The sequence below is a fragment of the Equus quagga genome, chromosome 4 (genome assembly GCF_021613505.1).
Source record: "Equus quagga isolate Etosha38 chromosome 4, UCLA_HA_Equagga_1.0, whole genome shotgun sequence".
Classification (NCBI taxonomy): Eukaryota; Metazoa; Chordata; class Mammalia; order Perissodactyla; family Equidae; genus Equus; species Equus quagga.
The window spans coordinates 94,187,819-94,207,586 of record NC_060270.1 but is presented as its reverse complement, the minus strand read 5'-3'; the positions used below and the strand labels follow the sequence as shown (position 1 = coordinate 94,207,586).

Genomic DNA, 19,768 nt, shown 5'->3' with positions numbered 1-19,768 from the left:
CATCCCATTCAATCAGCTCTTCATTAATATGACTCTTCACTAAGAACACAGTACCAGGCATCACTAGATGACTTAGAAATGTCTCTGATATAAAGACCAGAATGCACAAATGGGGTGGGGGAAATAGTGGAAACAGAATATACCGTGAGATGAGAACTTTAAAAAAATCCTACCATTAATAGTCTCAGAGAGATAAGAGAAGATATTGGACAGATGAAAAGGATACTTTAAAAAGTATCCTCTTTCAGATAACGCAAAAGTTTCAGAAATTAAAAATATGATAGCAAAAACAAAAAACAAAAACATTGAATAGAAGGGTTGGAAGATAGAGTTGAAACACTCTCCCAGGAAGAAGAGCAAAAGACAAAGAGATTGAAAGATAAGATGGAAGAGATGAGGAAAACTAGAGGACCAGTCCTGGAGATTCCACATCTGAACAACAGGAAGTGGAGAACGAGGACAGAGGAGAGGAGATCATGAAAACAGTTCAAGACAGCTTGCAGAACTGAAGTTTATGACTTTCCAAACTGAAAGGGTCCACCAAGTGCCATGAACAACAGATGAAAAGATCCGCATGAAGGGAGGTGAGAGTTCAGCGTTCTGGAGATGAAGAAGAAGAGAGCTTACAAATTTTCAGGGAGACTGAAAAACAAGTCCTACAGCAAGGATCAGAATGGCGTCAGACTTTTCACTAGTAGCATTGGAAGTTAGGCTATGGTGGGACAATGATATCAAAATGATTAAGGAACATGAATCTACCCCCTGCCAAATGTCAATCAACAGTGAAGATGAATAAAGGTATTTTCAGACGTGCCGGATGTGATCTTTACCTCCTATATACTCTGTCTCAGGAAACTACTGGGGGATATCTTCCGTCAAAACAAGGAAGTTCATCAAGAAAGAGGAAGTCGTGGGATCCATGAAACGCAGCTTTAAATTCAGGAGAGAGAAGAGAGGAATCCCCAGAATGACAATAAATGGTGATGAATATGAGAGCTGAGCACCAGCGACAGAGGGTGCTTGTCCAGATGGGACAAAAAGGTCCCTGAGAAATCTAAGAAGATGAAATGGGTACATTGTAGAATGCCATCTGATGTCTTTGAAAATACTGAGAGCAGATTTAGACAGAAGTTTGAGGTCAATAGTGATAAGTGTCTAGAACTATACTGCTATACTGCTCAACACCATAGCTACCTGATGCCTGTGGCTATTCAAGTTTAAATTAAATAAAAATACAAAACTCACTTCTGCAGTCACACGAGTCACATTTAGAATGCTCAATAGCCACATGTGGCTAGCAGCTACCATACTGCATGATGCTGGTATAGAACATTTCCATCATTACAGAAAGTACTATTGGATACTACTTGTCTAGAAAAATTAAGCCAAGGGAGGAAGAAAGGACAGAGAAAGAAAGATCAATTCAGAACATATATCTTACATATAGAAAACAAATCCTTGCTCAGGAAAAGAAAAAAAATCATAATATATGGAGTTCAGCTGTGATCAGCCTTTTGCTAATAATAATGTAAACATTGAATTCTGAATTACACAAATAGATCCTGATTGGGAGGATAGAGAGATAGAAGATGAGGTTTGTGTCTGGTGAGAGTGGGGATTTATATGAAAATGAACTCAAACATCATCTTCCAATGTGGAAACCTAACAGATAATGCCCATGGGTGGAAAAATCAGAAAAGAGCAATACAGACGCTTTATTAAATGTGCAGAGATAAATAACGAAAGATTCAGCTAAAAGAGTTAACATGATTGTCTCCAGGGAGGGAAAATAAAACAGTGGGAACAGGGCCACTGATTTTAGTAACAAGCCTTGCAAAACTATTTAATTCTTAAATGATGTGTATATACAATTTGATTAAAGTAACTCATGAAATCAAATAATGTGCAACAACAAAAACTCTGTTGTGATGCCATCTCCCCCATGGAATCTCTTCTAGTTCTCAGACACGACACTGCTGTACTTTCATATTTAGGTTGGCATCGCCTGAAGCTCTGCTAGTGGCACCTAACTGTACCCTTCTTTGCTTTGTAGTCAATTAGCAGGCTTCTAGTCAAGCTCACACTTATTATAAATTCTCAGATTACTCTCTATTTCAGAAGGTTCATAATATTTTGGTATTTCAGTTTAATGTAGGGTAAAGGGGAAGACTCCAATAAAATGTCAAAAAAAAGGTAATAAAAAAATAATAATAGCTAACATTGATTGACCACTTACTATGTGCAAGGCATGTAACAAGAACCTACCAATAAATCAGGGTGTCAATTTATTCTTGTCCCACAGAAGAGACCAAAGATAGGCCAGAAAAATGTCTCGTAGACAGAGTTGCTCTTTCATCCTGAGAGGGCATAATTTCAGATTAGCATTAGAATGTCTATGCTTGTTTTTTACCTTATGTAATTTTGTGCTATACGTTGTTTTAAAAATGGGCCTGTGTTATTTATCAACTGAACACCATCTTTTAAAACGCATAATGAATAGTAAGTCACTGTTCTTCTAGTTTGCAGATACCAAGTGAACGATCTCATAGTACGCACATATCCCTCGGTCATAAGATCTGTGAGAACATACAAAATGAAGAGGAATGATAGTTAACATGATAAAATGAAGTTCAATTTTGTTGATCACCGTATGAATCACGGGAGAGGGAGAGGTACATATGTGTGAAATGTAAGATTACTTCCCCACATTTAACTAAAAAAGACCTATTACAATATGTTGAATCTCAAATCTGGATCAGGATATAGGTGACCCACAGGATTTCTGCCTCAGTACAGAGGAGTGGAGAGAGATTAAACCAGCGAAAACGGTCTTCAGGTAGAAAATTGTTAGATACTTTTTACAAGTCAATGTCTTCCACTCTGACGTGCCTAGTAGAGAATTATCTTCTCCTGGTAATTTACCGATTTCCATTTTACCTGCTCTTGCTGTTCGGAAATTGAACCCTCTTGTGCCTGCATTCACACTTTGCTTCTAGGAACCATCTGAGAAAATGGAAAATCGGTAATCCAGTTACGGATGAGAGAGGCTCTGTATTCCTAGCAGCCGGCTCTACGTAGGGAGGGAGAAGAAATGAATACGATCTTGGCATGGCCCCCTGGTTTAGTGATAGAAAAATGATGGGGCCTATTTCTCTAATTACACCCTGTGGATATCTTATCTAACGTCACCACCAAATATTTCACCTATCACTTTATTTTATCACGTTAAAAAAAACTGTTCTTGCCAACTTGATGTTTTCTGGATCTTATTCCTCCATTTCTTTCAAAACACCTGTAATTTGCCTGTAGCTCAGCTGGTGAGCTGTACGAGAGCAAGCATGTTTACTTCCGTGAGGACTGGGCAAATGACATGAAGAAAGCAGTTAGAGAAGGGTCAGAACCCCTCAAAGTTGTGCTAATTTTCTCCTAAATTCTTTCGCATGAATGTGGTATTCAACAGGACTACAGTAAAGGAGAGCTCTAACCTAAATTTTAACCCCAACATGCTGGAAGTTAGGTAAAATGCCATTCTGTCTGGAGAGTTCTAAGCAAGCAATTTGTTGCCCTTGATCCTTTAGTGGAATTGATGAACAGGTGCTTTTCAGAAGATCACTCAGTATATTTAGCTTCTGAAATTTGAGCGACTCCAAATCTGATTGGCCGTTCTCGCCACATGATAATTCGGAGCCCAGGCACCACACTGGCTCTTGTCTGGGGTTCTCAGGAGGGGAGAGTTGAGAGAGGCTTTGCTGCTGAGAAAAACTATTTGGTAGATTGAAGGTAAGGCCAAATTATGGCTTTTTCTGTAGTGACTTTTCAGGAGATGTTCCGCAACTTCCCTCGAAGTATTTTCTAACATTTTGGGGCTTAACTGGGGAAATTAGTGACGGCAATGTGACTGGGAAAGTCTGTGACCCCATTGCCCTCCTCAGGCCCTACTAATATCCGACAAGTAGTGTGTGATAAGAGTGAAGCCCTCCACTAACCAATTTAGTGCTTGACTGAGTTGCCTTTCTTATCTAACAAAATTGGTGGGTTTTTTTTCATTTTTTGGCTTTGATTTTTTTTTCTAAATATGTTATTATGAAAAACGATCTATGTTTTACATTCCTATATTTATCCTGTTCTACTGGGCTTCCTTTGCCTCAGAAGGAGCGGCAGTTTCGCTAGCTTAACAAAACCAGCCACAGCGGGGTATTGGTTTACATGGCGAATATCTTTAGGCAAAGGAACAGCTGCTCCAACTCATCATCCACTTTTGTCAAGAGAGACTCTGCCTCTCTGGCGTCAAACTAAGAAGGGCTTGGGAGATCCTTATGTTAGTTCCTGAACTGCAAACTTAGACCAAAGATCCACAGTCTTACATGCCTTTCAATCAATGCTTTAAAAATTTGTTATTTTCCAGGTTGGAACGGGAGCTACAGAAACGAAAGAGAAAAATTCATACAAGCCAATGGTTTTCGGGAAGAAAATAACCCCATTTCCTTGAGGTTTCTATTTTTCTTTTACAATCTATCAGCAGATTTATTTTCACATGTTCTAATTTGAAGCACAGGATATACTGTGTCCCACGTATTAGAGCAGTACGGAGACCTAACTCAATGTGCTTAGAAATTTGGGGCTGGGGGAGAAAATTCCAACTTCTTCCAAAAGGCTGAGCTGAAGTTTCTTTCACTATAGTTATTGCCTGAAAATATTTTTCTCCAAGTATTTGGGAACTTAAATACTTGTTCCTTTGAATCCAAACCCTCTCACTCCCTTCCTCTACTTCCTTTACACTAAATTGATCCTGTAGCCGGAAGGCTCAGTACTCAACACGTTCCTGAAGAAATCAAGAGAAAGAAATTGGAAGCTTCAGTTTTTCAGACCTGTGTTTAAATGTCTTCTCTCATTAGCCCGCAAAAATATATGACTACGTAGAATAGATTAGTTGTAATCCTATTTTTATAATGTTATAAGATGATTTCAGTCCTGGGGAGAGATTTTAATGTATTTTCATTTGTCTGGAATGTGAAAAGTTTGTAGGTGCCACTACTACTCTGGGAAAATGGCAGATGACGAAGAGTATGAGGAGGTGGTGGAGGTAAGATTGAAAAACCCCAACTCTGACAGCAAAGTATTTTCTGTAGTGACAATCAGAGCCTTGTAGGTGAATTAATCATTCGAAAAATACATTGTCTATTATAACTTCACAAAGAGTCATCATTAAAGCACGAGAAAGGAATATTTTACATTCAGTTTCACTATAATTATGTGGGATTTAGAACTGAAAAGAAATATCACTGTTTCTCACTTTTGCTTTTCTTTAAACTCTCTAAAAAACAAAGTGTGGAGTAAAGGTGGATTTTAATTTGTATTCTAAAACTACCTTTTTCCCTTACTGCCAACCCTCTGATCAAACCAACAGAGAAGATGAAAAGAAAATTCTGAAAAGTGAGCTCTTTTTCTTGGTGTCTGCATAGCAACAGAGGAAAACAGCTACTTACTCTTTGTTTCAGCGAGCTGATTATCTATAGGGCGATACAGATTAAATGATCAGAATAATATGTATGTGAGATTATATGCACATATGAGATTTTATATGTGCACTCACACACATATATAAAAATAAACTCATGATGTCAAGTGACAGTAGGAGCCACACTTTCCCACCAACTCCATTACATTTATCTAAGGGAACAAGACTAGCTTTTGTGTTTGAATTTTGAAAAAGAGCAAAGACAATAGTGAGCATCTTGATTATTGGTGGACATCTGACACATTTTACAAAGTTGCTAATTGTTTATTTCATATAATTTTGTTTTTATTATGTTACGGTTTTTCTTAATCAGCTCTTGCCTTTGCAGTCACATACATATAAATACATTGCCACTGAATCTGAAAGTGCTTAAGAATTACCAATTAATCATGATGATCTAAACATAGGAAAAGCTCCATGTGCCCAAGACACTTGGAGGCAGTTTTGAAAATCTGTGCTTTTTAGTAAGAGTGAAATTAACCTAGAATCAAATTCCAAATGAAAGTGCCAACATTTGTCTTTGGAAGATTATTTTATGGACCAGGCTATATTTAGATGAAGAAAACGTTATTTTATTCTACAAATAAAATTGCTTTTATTACTGAAGAATATGAAAAAAAAACAGAACCAATCTCATACAATATAACATTCAACTACTCTGGCTTAAATGCCAAAGGCCACATCCTCAATGTTCAATATTGTCACTAGTGTGCATTTTACATACATCCCTAAGGGTCAGAATAATCACCATCAAACACTAACACAATAAAAAATTAAATTGCCTTCCCTATGCTGGTAATACTGGGAATACGTTTTAGCCGCCAGCTTAAATATCCCTTGTCTTTCTTAAAATAATTGTATTCATCAGTCACTGGAAATTGTCCTTAGTGCTAGACTTGATTGATTTAACTAGATGTCATAAAAATGGAAGGGGCTATTTTTAGGCATCTCATCCTTGCCATTTTTTTCCCATTACTGCTTCTGGGTCTGACCAGCAGGTGCTAAACTAATAGACTTCCTGCCAGAGATTCAGAACCAAGGTCTCTCTGACCTCAAAAACGATGCCTTAAGAATGGGATGGTGGCAGATTCGAGAAAATAGTCAGGGAAGAGGTCACAGAACAGGCAGGAATTAGTTTTAAGAATATATTTCCTAGGGATCTTGGACATTTAAATAAAATTGTGCTGTGACTTTCTACTCAAACTTAAACAGACTTGGAAAGAAAGGAAAAGAAAGAAGGATGTACCATCTAATTAGTGGCACAGCTCTAAAAAAACCTGAGATTTGGCAGAGAGTTAATGCCGATCATTTGGATAATGTTGCCCTTTTTTTTTGGAGAAAGATTAACTCTGAGCTAACATCTACTGCCAATCCTCCTGTTTTTGCTGAGGAGGATGTGCCCTGAGCTAACATGCGTGCCCATCTTCCTCTACTTTATATGTGTGACGCCTGCCACAGCATGGCTTGACAAGCCGTGCATAGGTCCGTGCCCGGGATCAGAACCAGGGAACCCTGGGCCACTGAAGTAGAGTGTGTGAACTTAACCACTACGCCACTGGGCCAGCCCCTAATGTTGCCTTTTTTATAAGCTTATTTCTACAATCTATTTACCAATGGTGAGAGCCCAGGAAAGGTAATATTGGATGGCAACCAAAGAGCTGCTTTTCCTTGGATGCTAAGAAAATCCGAAACAGTTGTGAATCATTCATTTTAGTTTAATATTTCTTCTCAAGTCACTGATGTCTTGTGTGGCCAGAGGAATGGTTCCAAGTGGATCAGCATCAATAGTATATTCTGAAGTGTCCAAATGGTATTTCCCATGCGATGAAGGCACAAGCATGTAAAAGAGAAATTTTCTGTCTTTTTAGAGCTTATGATTTCTGTTGCTAGGTGTAAGGACACAGAGACAGAATTAGATTTCAAATAAAGAAAGAAATGGTACAGAAGCAAAGAGAATGCAAGAGTGAGGGACATTGGGCAAGTCTTCCACTAATTTTGCTGCAAGTGAAATAGAGCATGTGGTTTATTGACAGAGGTTAAGTAACTCGATGAGAGTTCACTGAACCGAGGAAAGAAGAAAGGAGGCCTTGGAGGGAAATTTTGCATTCAGTGTTTTCCCCTTTGTCTGAGTATATGTTTTGGTGGCAGAGAAAAGAGAAATGAAGCACAAAATGTTATACATTTTGTTGACTGAGAAATTGAGCCAAGTGTTTCATTTTTATCCCTTTCCTCGTGTGCTGTGGCCTAAACCAGTCTTTCCTTCTGTTCGCCCAGCTTTCTGGGTGAGACTGGGGGCAGGATTCCACTCTCCTGACGCATGTGAAACAAAATGTCAGCCAGTTCCTATCCGAGTCTATTTGTTGCTGGTGATGTCAGAAATACAACAAAAGTAGATTTGATTTCAGATCCAGCCTGCAGGCACCTCAGAACCATCAGTGGCAAATTGCTGCCTAACTTTCCCACATTTTGTGATGAGGAATCTTCTCATTTTTTCCTTCTTCCCTTGGCATTTGTAAACTTTCCTCTTAGCACCCCTTTTAGGACCATCACACTACTGGAAAGGATTCACCCATCACCCCAGAGGAAGCTCTCATTTCTTAGTGATCAGGGTGGTATAGGAATAATTGACATGCATATATGCCTTTGGATCTATTATTTCCATGGCACAATCCATTTAAAGATTTTATTCACACTGAAGTTTCTGTTTGGTTTTATTTTTGGTCAGCTAACAGTGAGTTTTATCACAGTTCCTCTCTACCCAACTCACACACTCAAGACATTGTTATTATATTCTTTTCTCAGCAAATTCTATCTTAGGTACCATAAGGAAAAGTTTTACTTGTCCCAAATAAAATAGCTTTCCCTGATTAATAACCAGCCTCAGACACGTTTCTCATCACTCTGTGTCTCCTCGTCCAGTCTGATGGCGTTCTCTTTAGCTTCCCTGAAGTTTTCACAAAGTTAAAATGAGTTCCAAAACATGAAGAGGCTCCCTCAGCTCCTTCCTTCCCACAGATATAGCAAATTAACGGGGCAAGTGAAACAACCCGCGTGGTTCAGTTGAAGCAGAGGAGAAGTGATTTCTGCTTTGGTTCTCATGACAATACTTTTGTGCTCTATTTATAGTACTACACAGAAGAGACAGTCTACGAAGAGGAGCCGAGGGAGGTAAGACCCAGCCCACAGCTGCATGGGCTGCACGCTCATTAAAGCAGGAAGAGCCTTCTCCCCTCTTACACTCCCAGGGCCACAGCTCTGGCAAAAGGGAGAATCTAAGGAAGGATATCTCATCTGTGTGTGCCCAGCAGCTGGTGGTACAAGAATGAACGTTACCTGTTTGACAGGTTTTATCACTGTTTTTGCTATTCAACATATCCAAGATGGCTGGGGGATGGTTTTCCCCATTGCCTGTGTGGTATTTTTGGTGTAGGGGATGCTAATTAGAGTAATGACAGTGGCTCTAACCACTCTGACTGCAGCAAAGGGGTGACCGTAGACTTGTGATTGGCATAAGGACCAGCAGTTTTATTGTGTAGAGCTGTAACTTGTGGGGCACCATCTCTGCCAACAGGGATGATGCCTCCAAGCCTTTGTCCCTGATGATGCCATGAAATGCTACTTAGATTTTAGCACATTAACAATTCTGAGAAAACCATTCCCATAAATATTCCACGTTGGAACTTTTTTTCAAGGTGAAATACCTCACTCATTCTTTTCTGCATGGAGCAGTTTCTCCTGAGCACTACAAACAATGTAGATGGCTAACCGTGAAGCCCACTCAGAGAGCCTATGACTGCATGAAAACTAATGTCTGTAGATGCTGTAAACTGGTTAGTTTCCAAGGTCAACCATACGACAGTAAGAAGAAGCAGAAAGCAACTTATTCGCAATGATCTGACAATGCTAGGGGGAGTTATCATATTTGTACAATTTCCTTGTTACTTAAGTTTCTCTTTCCATAATTGATGCTAGAATTCTTCCTTTGATACAGATGAAATTAGCTGTGAAGGAAATTATACTGTGAGATGGATTGAAGACTTGGCCGCTTATTTTCTTTTCTAATATACAGTGTTTTTAATCTTGGACTAGACGCAAACTTTGGGCCTTAGTTTCTGCCACTACAGCCTATTGTAAGAAACAGTAATTTGCCACATACACAGGACTGTTGTGAGGATAATTACCCCACTATGTTGTCATCATTATTCTTGTCCACCATTTACTAATGTAAATGGCACTCCAGTTCACATTAATTAACTGACTAATCCCAGAGAATGATAATCACTTGTAATATTGATGTGATTCTTTTTTTTTTTTAAGTTCTTTATTCTTGGTCTGATACTACAGGGGCGAATGCCTAAAAGACTGCAGAACAACAGCTTTTTCTTAGACTTATTAAAGAGTTAATATTATTTGTCTTAATCTTTTGTTCCCTCATCCCAAGTTTGCTTTTACTTTACTCAGACAATTTAAGACGATTTTAAATGTTTAAGAATATTTTACTTCTGATTTTTATCCTACCTTAAAATGTTTGAATTCCTTTCTGCAAATGGTGTTTTAAGGTAATGTTGCAAATTAATAAGGAGTAACGTTTTTACTCCATGCAATCTTGAACAATCAGCATTAAGATTTATGTAACATAATGTGCCTTCAAATGGCTCCAGTGTGTGATTTTCTGCTTTGGCTTGTTTTAGATATGGATACCAGGAATGTAAGTCTAACTTGAAGTCAGAATATCGAGATCATGGTATCACAGTTTTTACTTTCATAACTATGTTGAATCGCTTGTCAAATTTTCAGACAATAACACATTTCTATGAAACTACGACAACAAGGTCAACATCTGACTATGAGCAATCGAAACCTTCCAGACCTGAGCTGGCACCGCCAGAAGCGGCAAAGCCAGTGCAGAGGAAGAAGGTCATCCGGAAGAAAGTTGACTCTTCCAAGTTCATGACCCCCTACATTGCACACAGTCAGAAAATGCAGGATCTATTTAGCACAGTAAGTTTCAAAACGACTTCTGCTAATCTGGTTTCATTATTGAGAAATTACTCATCTCAACCAACTCCGTTCTGGATGCTGGCTGGATTTCATTTCTCAACCTTGTATGAGACAAAACTTATTTTGCAGGATTATAAGCCCTTGTGACTCTTGAGTTTTCCTTTCCTGTAATTCATTGGTACCCTTGCAGCATCAGGGAAAGCATCCTTATTGAAATTATTCCTGCAAAATAAGCAAAAGGCCAAATATAAAGCATTTACTGGTATTTAATCACTATTAGCCAATCAGAATAATGAAATCATAAATATAGACTTAGTTGAAATCAGTTCATGGAAGCTAAATAACATCTATTTAAACTATATCTGAGCAGGATGCTTCTTAAGCAGTCTAGCTAACAGTACGTAAAAAGGCCTCTAAGAGGTGTATAGTGAAGAAGAACATGTAGTTTAGAGAACCTGGATCAGACTAAGAACTCTGCAGAAACTGAGGGTCAGAATGTTCGGCTGTACCCTAGAACAGTGGTTTTTAACTGTGGCTGCTCACTGGAACCCCCTGGGACCTTTAAAACTGCTGATGCCCCAGCCATTCTGCCTCAACCAGTCTGGGTTTGGGACCTGTGTGGAAGGAGTTTTGAAAGCTGCTCAGGTGATTCTAATGTACAGTCCAGACTGGGAATCACCACTCTGGATGCTCCCTGGTCCTTAGATTTCCACATATGGTTCTGTAAGTTACTCTGACTGGCAGCAGATTGAGACCCATTCGAATGGATGTAATTTGTTGACCGTCCGTCGTGAGCTGAGATCTCTCTCAGTAGCCTGATTGCACGCCCTCTGGAGGCTTGAAAAAAATGAAAATTTTTTTCATTTCAGACATTGGGTACATAGGACTAGTGCGTATGTCAAAAACATCTTATTGTGGTTGGCCAATAAATATTCATTTTTGGTTTAGCATTAACTCTTGGGGACTGTTTGGTAAATTTCTAGTTCAGATTCTTGAATGATCTAAAACTTAGGCTACTAAGACAGATTTCTAAAAACAAGATTATCTTGCTTCTTTTATCATGGCAGTGTTTAGCGAAGATAGAAATTATTTCTGTCAACTTATTGCCATAAAATCTCATTAATTCAGACACTACTATCCTAGAATTTCTGGGAATATGAATGAAGTGTTGGCAAAGCCTTATAACATTTTTAAAAAGTGGTTAGGAACTAAATCGATAGTATAATTTAGATTGTTGACTACTCCACTCAAGAGTATTCTTGAAGCATTAATAATGATAAATTACCCACATTATTTTTAAAGCAAGAACTCATTATATATTTAGCAGAAATAATAAAATTGCATTCCTTTTCAAAGTATCCATAATTTAGACTTTCCGTTAATTCAGCTGGTGTCTCAGCTATCCAAAGCACTGAGATTTAGTTGCAACTTCTGAATTGAATATTTTTGCATTGTATTAGCAAGCCAATCTTTTCATCCTTGACTCAATTTCTAGATTTATTTGCTAAAACTATTGAGGTTCAGGCTTTTTATGTGTGTATTCAGACAATAACAACATTGAGAGAATCATTTTAGGGCATTTCCAAGACAATAGTCTGTAATACGACTACTGTCTCCAGCATCCAACCATGTTTAGGAAGAGCAATTAACAAATCTATTTTAGTTTTTGTCGAGAATCAGGGTAGGGGACAAAAATAAAGCTGTTACAACTGATAATTGTCATAACTTGCAGGATTGTTTTTTAATCAGGCGGGGATGAGTACTTTGCCTGAAATTTCTGCTGCCATCTTGTCAGGTTTTAGGCTAATATCTGATATTCGTTTCAGAATAAATACAAGGAGAACTACGAGAAAGCAAAAGGACAGCCATATGCCATCACAACTGATACCCCAGAACTTCGCAGAATCAAGAAAGTACAAGACCAACTCAGTGAGGTAGGCTGCATTGCTAAAATAAAAGAGAGAGACATTTCAAAGATATGCCCAGCACTAGGAATTTCGGGCTTTAAATAGGTGTAGAGAGACTAAGGGGTCGAATTACTGTGAGCCAGTCCAGAAATCAAGAGGAAGCATTGGCCATAGCTTATGTGGCTCTAAATGTCAATCCAAAGAGATTTCTAAAAGCGTGGCTTAGCAATTTAGCTTAAGAGGTTATACGAGATGGAAGTTCCGACTCACTGTGGTCCTCCGTACTGGAGCATAGGGTGACTGAATTTCAGCCAGGAAAGCAGACTAGCAGTAAATGCAGGTGCTCTGTGGATCTTTGGAGATCACAGTTTTCTATCTAAAATGCTTTGTGATGCAGACATAGAGTGATTGAGTCGATGCTCTTTGATTGTAATTCATTCTTTAATATACACACATGTTCGTACCTGTCGTGAGCTCTAATAGTGCATTATTTCTGCAGGTTAAGTATCGAGTAGATGGCGATGTTGCTAAAACTATCTGTCATGTAGATGAAAAAGCAAAGGACATTGAACATGCGAAGAAAGTGTCGCAGCAAGTCAGTAAGGTAAGATCTTGGTATGGATGGCTGGGATACTAAATAGCATGTGTATTACCTCTGCCTGGCCTTAGAGGGGAAAACTGTGCAGGCCTGATCCTGCTCACCGGTCCCACTCGGGTCCCAGGCGCTGTGAGCTCTAACGCCCACACATGTCAGGGAGGTTGCACAGATGACTGTGAGCCGTAGGAGCTACGGTGGATTGCAGACTCTGAGCCCTGCGAGTTGGCTCCAGGCAGTTGCTGCACAAAATAGGGTCCCAGTGTCCCCAGAGCCTCTTATTTATTTTTTAAAGAAGTTGGGGGCTGAATTTTTATGGGAAATCTCCAAATTTCACATATACGCAACTAATTAAAAACACTTTTAAAAAATACCGTGTGAGTCAAAAGAAACATGTCTACCATCCAAATTCAGCCAATGACTGATAGGTTGCAATCTTTGAAAGGAATCTACAGAGAATCAGAGTCACGATTCAGTTTAAAAAAAGTACACTTTTTCAAGTAATGCAGTAATGCAGGAAGAGTATTATGGGATGTTGACAGGATCAATGTTTCCATAATTAATGCTAGTAACACATGGGCACCTTGGTAGCCTTTGTGCGAGGACATCTTGGGTATGAAAGATCTTCCCAGTGCTCTCCTTTGTTCTCTAAATCCTCATGCCCTTGGGGAGACAACAAGCCACAAGTCCTCTGCTCTTTCTGTCTAGGTTTTATACAAGCAGAACTGGGAAGACACCAAGGATAAGTACCTGCTTCCCCCTGATGCCCCTGAACTTGTCCAAGCCGTTAAGAACACAGCCATGTTCAGTAAGGTAAGGGCCTCTGCTCCGTCGTCACTTCTCTCTTCCTGTGCCCTCCCACTACGTCATTTAGAGGAGTATGCAGTAAATTCTTGATAATCCAAAATACAGTTCCCCAGTCTTTTTGTGAGTAGCCTTTGAGACGTGTGAGGTTGCAGGGGTAGGCTTGGCAAGGGGGAACTGAGAAGAAAGCTCTTGGGCAGAGTGGAGGGGAGGGTCCCCTGGGGGACCTGAACAATCTGGAGGAAGAAGATGCACCTGAGATCCAGCTCTGAGACACCCACAAAGTAAGGTTTTAAGTTTTCCTGTAGACCCTGTGCTACACTTTGGATATTCCTTGCTATTGACAGAAAGTACACTAAGCACCTTCCTGGCTCCTTACACTTGTGTTGGTACTTGTTGCAGGAGGAAGGCAAAGTGACAGAAAGGAAATGAAACAAAATCAGACCCATTTGCCCTTCTGCAAATAAGATCTGTCAGGAGAAGCGGGATACGCTATTAATAAACATGACTTGGATTGCATAGAAAGGGGGAGGTTCTCTGTGAGCTCCGTCTACCTTCGCTCCACCTTGCCCTTGGTTCTTTGTGCCACTGATGAAGGAATTGAAAATTATGTATTTCATGTAAGTGTGATCTCACTTTCTCACAACTTTTCACTCTCTTCTGATTTAGAAACTGTACACTGAAGACTGGGAAGCAGACAAAAGTTTGTTTTACCCATATAACGATAGCCCGGAGCTGAGGAGGGTCGCCCAAGCCCAGAAAGCTCTCAGTGATGTAAGTGAAACACAGTCAGCACCATTTGGGAGTGTGGAATCAGGACACCTTGAATTACATCTTCGGGCCGGATGTTCATTGAAGTTCTTCTTTAAAACAGACTAAATGCCATCATTGCAGAGGAAGCATCTAGAATCAATATAATTTATGACATCTAATTTAAATTAGATTTTATAACTTATATTAGACATAATTTAGTCCAAGCCCCTCTTCTTACAGGAGGAACCTGAGTCTAAGGTCACACAAGTAGTTAGTGGCAGAGCCCAGACGGCAAGCCTGGTCTTGTGATCCCATGACCAGGGTTTTTTCCACTAGAACACGTGCCTTTCTGTCCCCTTGGCTGGAGTTGAAGTTTTTCTGTGAAAGAGAATGGCATTTTGAAAACCTATTGGAATCACAGCCACCTTCTCAAATTTATTAAGTGGATAATCTTATTGAAGGATTTTGATTTGCTATCCTAATCATAAAGTCTGAATTGTGGTGTGTCACCCTTTTTCTGCATGGGAGACCGGATTGACATACTTGTCCAAACATGTGTGTGTAATTATCCTACACAGAGTGCTTGCCACTGGTGTACACAGAGGATATTTCAAGGTTAGGAAAAATCAGCAGTCACACCGGTCACAATTTTAGTATCCTAGACCTTGAAAACTGTTTATCAGAGGAAGTTAAAAGGTCTAATAAGTCCTTAGGGTTGAAAGCAACAGCAGCAGAGAGGGCCCAGCTCTTCCCCTTGTTTTGAGGTACTTTATTTCTTAATCCCTGGATTTTCTAGAGGCCATGTTGAAAATTCAAAGACTACTGCTCTAGCCATCAGGAGAGCACTGTATTATGAAATGACAAGTTATTTTTTCTTTAATTGTCAGCTAAATCCCTGGAACCTCTTACGTTCAATATGGACTTAACCAATGAGTTGACATCTTGAGACTTATTGGGATTTACTTCCAATGGATCTTAGGATTCCATCTTGCCATGAACTGAAATTATACATACTCATTTGATGGAGTATCCAACTTTTGAGGTCTAATTTTTATTGCCTCTCACTTGATATCACCTTCAAATTTAGTAGACACATTTCTTATCCCAATTTGCATGTAATTGGTTAAAATATAGCACAGATATACTGATGTCCTTCCATAGGGTAAGTTAGGAACTAAAGAAGAAATTTTAAGGTCATCTAGTACATGGCACCAATTTTAATGTGTAGGGACCTCCTGCTTCTCTTTTCAAGTTAGCTTTTTGATTCTGTATCTCATGAATGCATAATATTCTGTGACCTTTATCAACTGATCAATGTTATTTATTGAAAGTTCATTGTGCATGCATACCTGGCAGGACAGAAAAGTACAACAAGAAATTTTCATACTTTCCCTAGAGAATTTATAATCAAGATGATAAGAAAAAAAGTGTTATATATCAAACAATAAGAAAAAAGTTAAAAAAAAATCTCTACAGTCTAATATTTGCTAAGAGAAAGATGGGACACGTATGAATAATCATAGAAGGCCATGTGCAGGTTGTGATCCCTAGGGAATGGGCAGTGACTGATGAACAGGCAAAACATTTCAAGGAGAGAGCAGGCAAACAAAAGGACAGAGGCGAACTGAGTCTGGACTTTTAGGGGACAGAGAAAGTGAATGCTGTGGGTGCTGTGTTAGGACGGCATGTGTAAGAAATTGGCAGCAGTACCTTGAAAATCAGACAGAAGAATTTTGACCTGACATAGTAGGCAATAAGAGGCATCATAAGATTTTGGAGAGAAAAACAATGTGATAAAAGCAGAATCTGGAGAAATTTTGATGGACAATATGGTGGGTTGGGACTAGGAAAAATAACGATAATTTGTGGAAGACTATTTTACTAATGCAGATGGATCAGAAGGATGACAGGGACAAAGGAGAGAAAGAAAGGAATCTGAAGGTAATAAGTATTTAAAAAACGTTAATGACATTGGATATTGGAGACAAAAGAGAGAAAGGAGCCATAGATGAGTTTATGACAAAGACTGGTAGCCTGGCTGTGTAGGAGTGCAACTGGTAAAGGAGCACTAGTGAAAAGAGAAATAGAGTTGAGATAATGGAAGGAACATTCAGATCAAGACATCCTATGGATAAATTAGAAATTTAGTACTATTGCATAGATGTGAGATCAGGAAAAGAGATTAATATTTGAGAGTCTTCAGATTAAAAATGACAGGTGAAGACGTGAAAGTGTATGAGGGAGGCAGAAGAGTGTATGGCCAAGGGCAGTTTTGGAGGACACCCACACTTAGGACATCTGGAAAAGAATCAGCAAAAGATTAAGGGAACAGGCAGAAGTTGAAAGAGAACCAGGAAATGCCATGCCATGTAAGCCTAGGGAGAGGTTTCCAAGAAGACACTTAATCTCCTAATGTCTCCTTTATCCATAAAATGAAGAGAGGAAGGGTTACTTCTATGCCATTCTAGTGCTACAGACTTTGAACAATTAAATTTGACCACATTTTTTTGAGATATCTCAATAGAAGATATAACAAAGGAGAATATATAATAATGAAGTAGAATCTTCCCGCCCTTCCTTAGAAAGATTGGAAGTTAAAGTATGGCTTTTATTTTTATTGTAGACCAAGTATGCACTAAGTGTCAGATTACTAACACGCCTATTAATACTGTTGGCAGCAATTTTTGGGCGCTGAGTCCCAAGCAGGCTATTGTTCACAGAACATACCACTGGGTAGGCATGTAGATTTCAACCTCAGGGCTTGGGTTCAGAGGCTCCCTCTCCTCCTCCTGTGCCTTCTTCCTGTGTCCCTCCTTAATTATCATGCTTTTGTTATTATCTAAGTAGAGACCAAAAACTTTGCAAACACTAAGAGAGTCTTTAAGCTGATCCAGAGCACAGATTTCTAACTAGACAGAATTCTGACCAAGGTTCCTGAGAAATTAAGACTTCTAGATCTGATTTCTCTGAAAGTTCTAGACAAGGTGTCATACTTAATAAGCATTTCTCCTGGCAGAATGTTACCTTCTCCCTAAGGACTTAGTCAGCCACGGAAAACACAGGTTGCCTTATGCCTAAAATACGTCTTCACTTATTTAAAAGAAATTAAGCAGTGGAATTAACATAAATGCATTTTAAAATCTGTCTTTTGTATCCCAGTTGATGTCCATGAAAACTTTTGTTATAGGCACTGTAGATATTATAAGGATAAGATATAGTTAGACTTGGTTAAAGCATGAAGAAGATGGTTGGGGCCTTGGAACTCTGCAACCTCTTTACTTTGTAAATAAGAATACTGCCACGTGGAAGGAGAAATAATTTGTAGAAGTCTCACTGGTGCATAGTGGAAGAATTGGAAGGATAATTCTCTTCTTCAGACTTTCCCCAATGACCTCAGTGTATATAACAGACATTCAGAAATCAGTCATTGAACCCTTGCTTTAGTCAGGTACTGTGCAAGCCACAAGGGTTCCCAGATGAGAGAGCATGTTTTCTGCCACCCCAGAGAGCTCACAGTCTCAAGAGGGACAGACACGTAAACAACCAGTTACAGTGTCATCTGATAATTCTTTCAAAGAAGTGAGGGCCAAGTTCAGTGAGATCCCTGGAGAAGGTCACTGAGTCAGGGAGGATACAAGAGTGGAAACTGTGTTTGTCCTGAGACACAGAGAAGGAGTAGCAGTTTGCAGGCAGATGGGGAGAAGGTGACATTGGGGCGTTCTAGGGAAAGGGAGCAGCATGTACGAGGTCCAGAGACAGTAGAGGGCTTCATGTGTCTGGGGATCTATGGCTAGTTTTTCTTTGCTGGAGGCAGGGGTCAAGATTGGTGGAAGGAAAAGCCAGAGGAGTCAGTGGTGAAGAAAAAGGGAGAGTGAGAGTGAAGGGGATGCATGATTAATGGACATGATACTTATTTTAAGGCTAGAGAGGCATTTTATAGGCTGAAGGAAGGGAGTAATGATGAGGGAGCAGTGGAAGCTGTAAGACAGACGAGGGGTAACTGATAAAGCTAGGTACAAAGAGCACCTGGAGGGAAGAGCCCTCTGATGCAGGACTCAGGCCCTGCAAGCGATGCTTCTCTGAGCCACACAGCAGGTGAGAGAGGCAGGGATGAAAATGGAGAAAAATAAGAGTCTAGCTTTTCTTTATTCTATGAAAGAGGAAGTTGAGGGTAAGGTGGAGTTGACTAGGGGCTTAAGGACAGTATTGGGTTTAGACCAGCCACTGGGAATAGAGACTGACCAGAGATACATAATGGGATGTTCCAGCTTCAGTAACAGCAAAGTGGCACAGAGCCCCAAGCAAGCTGTTGTTCACAGAACATATCCTTCGGTAGGCACATAGATTTCAAGCTAAGGGCTTGGGCTTAAAAGGCTATCTCTCATCCCTCTGTACCTTCTTCCTGTGTCCCTTTGAGCTCTGGTCATCAAGTTATCATTACTGAATCCATGGAGTTGTGTGATTTTCTTCAGTAGCACTCAGCATCTTGGATGTAAGAACAGAGGAAGTATGTGGCTGAGTTGACCCAGAGCTGGGGGTTTTGTCAGCAGGTGTGATGTAAAGACAAGAAGTTGGGAGTTAAGAATGCTGGCTAAGAGAATGATTTCAGTCACAATCATAGTGTGGAGATGAATGGAAGGAAACCGATCTAGGGCCAATATTCTTGGAGAAGAGGAAGACTCAGAGAAATCAAAATTGCTAGTGCTACTGAGAGCAAGGGCAGGTAACATCTAAAAGGGTAAATAATGGTTATGTGGTACACTAAAATTTAAAACTTCAAATAAAGGTGAAAACGTAGTCTTTTTAAAAAATGCCAGCAAATGGGATATAGGAAGTAGAATAATTTTCTATGACTCATGAGCATCCCTGTCTTTGATTTTGTCAGATTGCCTACAAAAAAGGTCATGCTGAACAGCGGACTCAATTCACTTCTCTACCTGATCCTCCAGATATAGAGTTTGCCAAGAAAGTGACCAATCAAGTGAGCAAGGTAAGTAAATAAGAATGGGACACTGATTTCTCAAAAACTCACCTTAATAATCTCAACCAAGAGAGAAAAGAAATAAGGTGAACCTAAAGACTCAATACCAGCACTAAGAGTATTTTTTGCCTATGACCCTAAAAACGCAACAGCAAAAGCAATACATCCCTTAACATCATGGAACCATGTTAATTTATACTCAGCCAACT

General features: G+C 39.5%; 1 protein-coding gene across 18 annotated transcripts in view; it reads left to right on the top strand.

Annotated features, from left to right (window-relative positions):
• The first annotated feature begins 3,702 nt into the window (after positions 1 to 3,702).
• NEB (nebulin) overlaps positions 3,703 to 19,768 on the top strand; it is a 189,279-nt gene continuing 173,213 nt past the window's right edge. For all 18 annotated transcript variants that reach the window (XM_046658453.1, XM_046658470.1, XM_046658469.1 and 15 more), the window contains exons 1-10: positions 3,703 to 3,780; positions 4,406 to 4,490; positions 5,019 to 5,083; positions 8,645 to 8,686; positions 10,316 to 10,519; positions 12,346 to 12,453; positions 12,926 to 13,030; positions 13,730 to 13,834; positions 14,495 to 14,599; positions 19,464 to 19,568. In XM_046658453.1, coding sequence (XP_046514409.1) covers positions 5,048 to 5,083; positions 8,645 to 8,686; positions 10,316 to 10,519; positions 12,346 to 12,453; positions 12,926 to 13,030; positions 13,730 to 13,834; positions 14,495 to 14,599; positions 19,464 to 19,568 — 810 coding nt within the window. In that variant the 5' untranslated portion in view covers positions 3,703 to 3,780; positions 4,406 to 4,490; positions 5,019 to 5,047. The remainder of the gene's footprint in view (positions 3,781 to 4,405; positions 4,491 to 5,018; positions 5,084 to 8,644; positions 8,687 to 10,315; positions 10,520 to 12,345; positions 12,454 to 12,925; positions 13,031 to 13,729; positions 13,835 to 14,494; positions 14,600 to 19,463; positions 19,569 to 19,768) is intronic.